The 4280-nt window shown below is 53.2% G+C and overlaps 1 protein-coding gene across 1 annotated transcript; it reads left to right on the top strand.

Annotated features, from left to right (window-relative positions):
* Window positions 1-872: 872 nt before the first annotated feature.
* On the top strand, window positions 873-1772 carry LOC127338677 (acidic endochitinase SE2-like). The gene has a single exon (XM_051364702.1). It carries the CDS (start codon window positions 873-875, stop codon window positions 1770-1772), a length of 900 nt encoding a protein of 299 aa, XP_051220662.1.
* The last annotated feature ends 2508 nt before the right edge of the window (window positions 1773-4280 follow it).

A 4280-nucleotide genomic window follows, 5' to 3' on the forward strand; every position in this document is an offset into this window, starting at 1 on the left:
CTCATGTCCGATGGTTCGACGCCTTCGAACCAGGCGAGTGGGTAGGGGCCCTCTTCGGCATGAGAACAGGTTGGTGCTTCTGGTCCTCGGTGTCCTGGCTGTTCTCCTCGGAATCAAGACCACAATTCTGCTCCGGGCAGTGCCTCGCCGTGCCTTCCGGTCGGTGTCCTTGGTGTCGAACAGCGGCGGTCTGCACTCCTGCAAGCTTGTCCTCGCTCGTAGTGCAGTGTTGTAATTCGTTCTGTTTGTACCCGTGTATCTTTCCTGCCGTGGTATGCGTGTGTGGTGTGGTGTTCTGTTGTATCTCCTGGCCGGTTGATGGCTTTGTTAATTCAAAACTGGGCTTTCGAGCCTTATGTTTAAAACTTTTATGCATCTTGCCAGGCACTCCGCTGAGACAGCGAACGGAGAAGAAGGCCCAATTTTTTATCGCCCGTATTGTTGGTGTTCCAGTTTAATAAGGTGGGGTGTTTTTGATTTTCATCGAAAAAGGAAAAAAAAAGTGTGTGATTTGAACGCAGTCTGCTGCTTCACTAATCTTTGATGAACCGTTGACCAGTCCGAGTAAGATGACCACGGAAACATGCCAACCGCAACGGAACGTTTTGGCGCTGCAGCTATCGGTAAATTCAGATGCAAGAGCGGAGGAGCCACGGCATGAAAGCTACGGAGTAGCTGCTAAAATGCATCCGTGACTCTACGACGCTGGGATGCTTCATCAAGCCACTATAAAAACCCAGACGTACGCAGTAGCCATATCACAACTCAACTACAGAGGCACAGAGCACACCTTAGTGGCTGGGTATTATTTCTCAAGTGAGCATCTGGCAGCTAGGCACGCTCCGACAGTCCGACTCATCGCAAGCCCAGACATGGCAAGCCGAGCTCTTACTCTCTTTCAGCTCATCACATTATTCTTTTTGGCGCTCCTTGCGACGTGCCACGCAGGCAGCATCGCCATCTACTGGGGCCAGAATGACGGCGAGGCTTCGCTTGCCAAAACATGCGCATCAGGGAACTATGAGTTCGTCATTCTGGCGTTCCTTCCCAAGTTCGGCAAAGGCCAGACACCACAGCTAGACCTTGCAAGCCATTGCGATCCTTCGTCTGGCGGATGCAAAAGCCAAAGCAAGGATATCAGCTCGTGCCAGAGCCGTGGCGTGAAAGTTCTCCTTTCCATCGGCGGTGCCGATGGGAACTATGGCCTCACGTCTCCCGGTGATGCCAGTCAGGTTGCCATGTATCTGTGGAACAACTTCTTGGGCGGCACTTCCTCCTCCCGCCCTCTCGGCGCCGCTGTACTCGATGGCATCGACTTCGACATCGAGCTCGGCGGTGCTAAGTTCTGGAACAACCTCGCCACAGACCTCAAGAAATTGGGCAACAATGGCGGGAAGACAGTGTTGTTGAGCGCGGCACCGCAGTGCCCTTTCCCAGATGAGTGGGATGGCGGCGCAATCAGCACAGGGTTGTTCGATTATGTGTGGGTGCAGTTCTATAACAATCAGGAGTGTCAGTTCGACGCAGGGCACGCTGCGTTCATGGATGCGTGGAATAAGTGGGTCTCGGTGCCGGCAGGTAAGATCTTTCTGGGACTGCCAGCTTCCAGCTCAAAGGATGGGGCAGGCACGGGATTCATTCCTGCCAATGAGCTCACATCTCGTGTGTTACCGCTCATCAAGGGCTCGACCAAGTACGGCGGCGTCATGTTGTGGTCTAAGTACTATGATGATCAGAGCGGATACAGTTCCTCCATCAAGAGTTATGTGTGATTTTCTCCGTTGTGGAAGGCACTTTGTCCGCGGTATTACACATGTCCAACATTTCAGTGTCGTGTGCCTGCCATGTTCTTTATCATATTATAGTGTGTAAATTCCTTGAGACGAGATCATATATATTGGTAGTTAGCATAACAGTGTTCTAGAGATATGCATGTATGTGTAATTATGAATAAAAAGGTACACAATTGATATTTTGAAGCTAAGTTCTATTATGTTGACATTTTTTCGCCCCGGATATATAATTATTGTTGGTGTTATGTAAAATCCTTAATTGTTAAGGCTCTATTCATATTGTGCGGAATTGACCACCATAACTACAATAATCGTGTTTTGTTCATTCAACCTCGTCGAGTTCTTTGGTATCAATCTATTACAAATTATAAAATGTTCCATATTTTTCTCTGAGTTTTATGCATCTATATGAGTTTTTTTTTGGAACAACCCGCAGGAGCTCTGCCTTTTCATTAAGAAGAGGGAAATTTGGCCAGTTTATAAGGGAAACTGGCCGAAAACCGATACAAACACAACACCGTGTCCGGTTTATAAGGAAAACCAGACAATGAAAACCACACACGGCACAGTTTTTCTCGGAAAACCGGCGAAAACCCGCACACCTGGCCACACGACCTGGATAAACCAGGTCTGGAGCACCGCCGAATGGCACCAGCACGACGGCAACAGCGAGCGCCGCGACTGCCCGGTCCACGTCCCTGGAAAGGAAGTCAGAGCCGAGAGAGACGGCTAGGCCTTTCAAGCTTCGAGGGGTGAGGCAGACCGCAATGCAAGCCAGCGGCACTCGCGCACCGACGGAACACGAAAACGTCGACCCAAGCAGCAGTCAGGCATTGCCGGAGGTGGCTCCCAAACATTCCAAAAAATGACGCCTCCAAAGAGGTCACGACGTCCAAAGACGCCGCCGTCATTCAATCCAGCGCAGCAGGACTTGGGTTTTCACCCCGGAATGATAGGCGGAGATGTGTGAGGACTCCACGGCAACGCCTCCAAGGAGGAGAACGGCGCCCTCGAGCGTCGTCGTTGCCGGCATCGACCGAGTCGGGCAAGACTTTCGTCCGGAGACCTACATCACCGCCACTGTCAAAGACAGCCCAAACCCCGGACGAGCACAAACCACCGCAACAGGGGCGCCGCCCACGCCACGGAGACATACCCTGCCGCCCACACAGCCAGGGCATAACATCAACACGCCTTGTTCCTGGAGCCGCCGCTCCGGCCTCCACGCACGGTAGGCCAGCTCCTCATGCCAACCTGCCGCCGTCCCCGGGACGTTGCTAAACAAACGACCAGACCACCAAAACGCCGCGCCACCGCGCCGTCGTCCATGCGCCATGGCTCACCCCTGCCATGGGCTTGCAGGTGCCAGCAATGGCAGCCTGCCACACGCAGTGGCCCACCACGGCCACCGGGACACCGACGAAGCTGGGAGCAGCCTCCACGCGACCGCCGCGCCGAGACACCCCGAGATCCGCCGTCCTCCGCGCAACCTCTGTGCCGAGGCGAAGCCGGCCGCCCCAAACCCTCCACCACCGCGTCCCCGGGGCCGCCGCCCCGGCTTGCCAGCACCGGCGAGCACCAGCCCCTCCCAGGCCCAGATCGGGCCCTCCCAGGCCCAGATCCAGCCCCGGCCGCGTCAACGAGCACCAGCCACGCCGAGGGGCCGGCGCCAGCGCCAGCCGCGCAGCCCAGCGCGTGCTCGCCGATGCGAGGGCCCCAACCGCCGCCGACGCTAACCGCCGTCGTCCGGCCGTCGCGTGGGGCGGAGCAAACGGAAGTGGGTCGCCGGTCGGCCACGCGTTCACCGCGGGACTCCCCCAACCACCTTCGGCGGCGGGGGCCGCCGCCACCGCGGCCAGGCCAGCGGCAGCGGCGGGAGGGAGGAGGGTGTCCTGGGGGCTGGCGGCGGCGCGGGTGAGGTTCCCCCAAGTCACCCGCTGCGGGCGACGCGAGGGCGTATTTTTTTTCTAGTTAAAAGTGTGCATCTTAACTAATTTCAGTCTGTATGTAGTCCATGTTGAACTATCGATAACATTTTAGCTATAGACGAGTGTTGTGATTGGCAACGGCGATCTTCTTTGATGAAATCCTTCTCCTAAACATTTGTTTATCTACCTGCTTTTACGAGTTCAAACACCGAAGGGTTGGCATCCAATACCTCATTTCATTTGATATCTCCTCAAGTGTTCCTTTATCTTATTTTCAAAAGTTAAGCATTTATAACAAAAAAAAATCAACCTTACATTACTAATTAATGAAAACATTATTTGGCTTGTAGCAACCAATTGTCAGGATTCCCTTCAAGGACGAGTGATGCACCTCGAAAAAGATGAATACCAGTAATAAAAATGTAATTTTAAAAAAAAAGCGGAACATGGTACTGAATAATATTATGGAAAAAAATTTAAATTGAAGAAATACAATAAAATAAAAATAACTTTAGGGGATCCACAAAGAACATGTATTATATGCGAAAAGTCTCTGATT

The sequence above is a fragment of the Lolium perenne genome, chromosome 3 (genome assembly GCF_019359855.2).
Source record: "Lolium perenne isolate Kyuss_39 chromosome 3, Kyuss_2.0, whole genome shotgun sequence".
Lineage (NCBI taxonomy): Eukaryota > Viridiplantae > Streptophyta > Magnoliopsida > Poales > Poaceae > Lolium > Lolium perenne.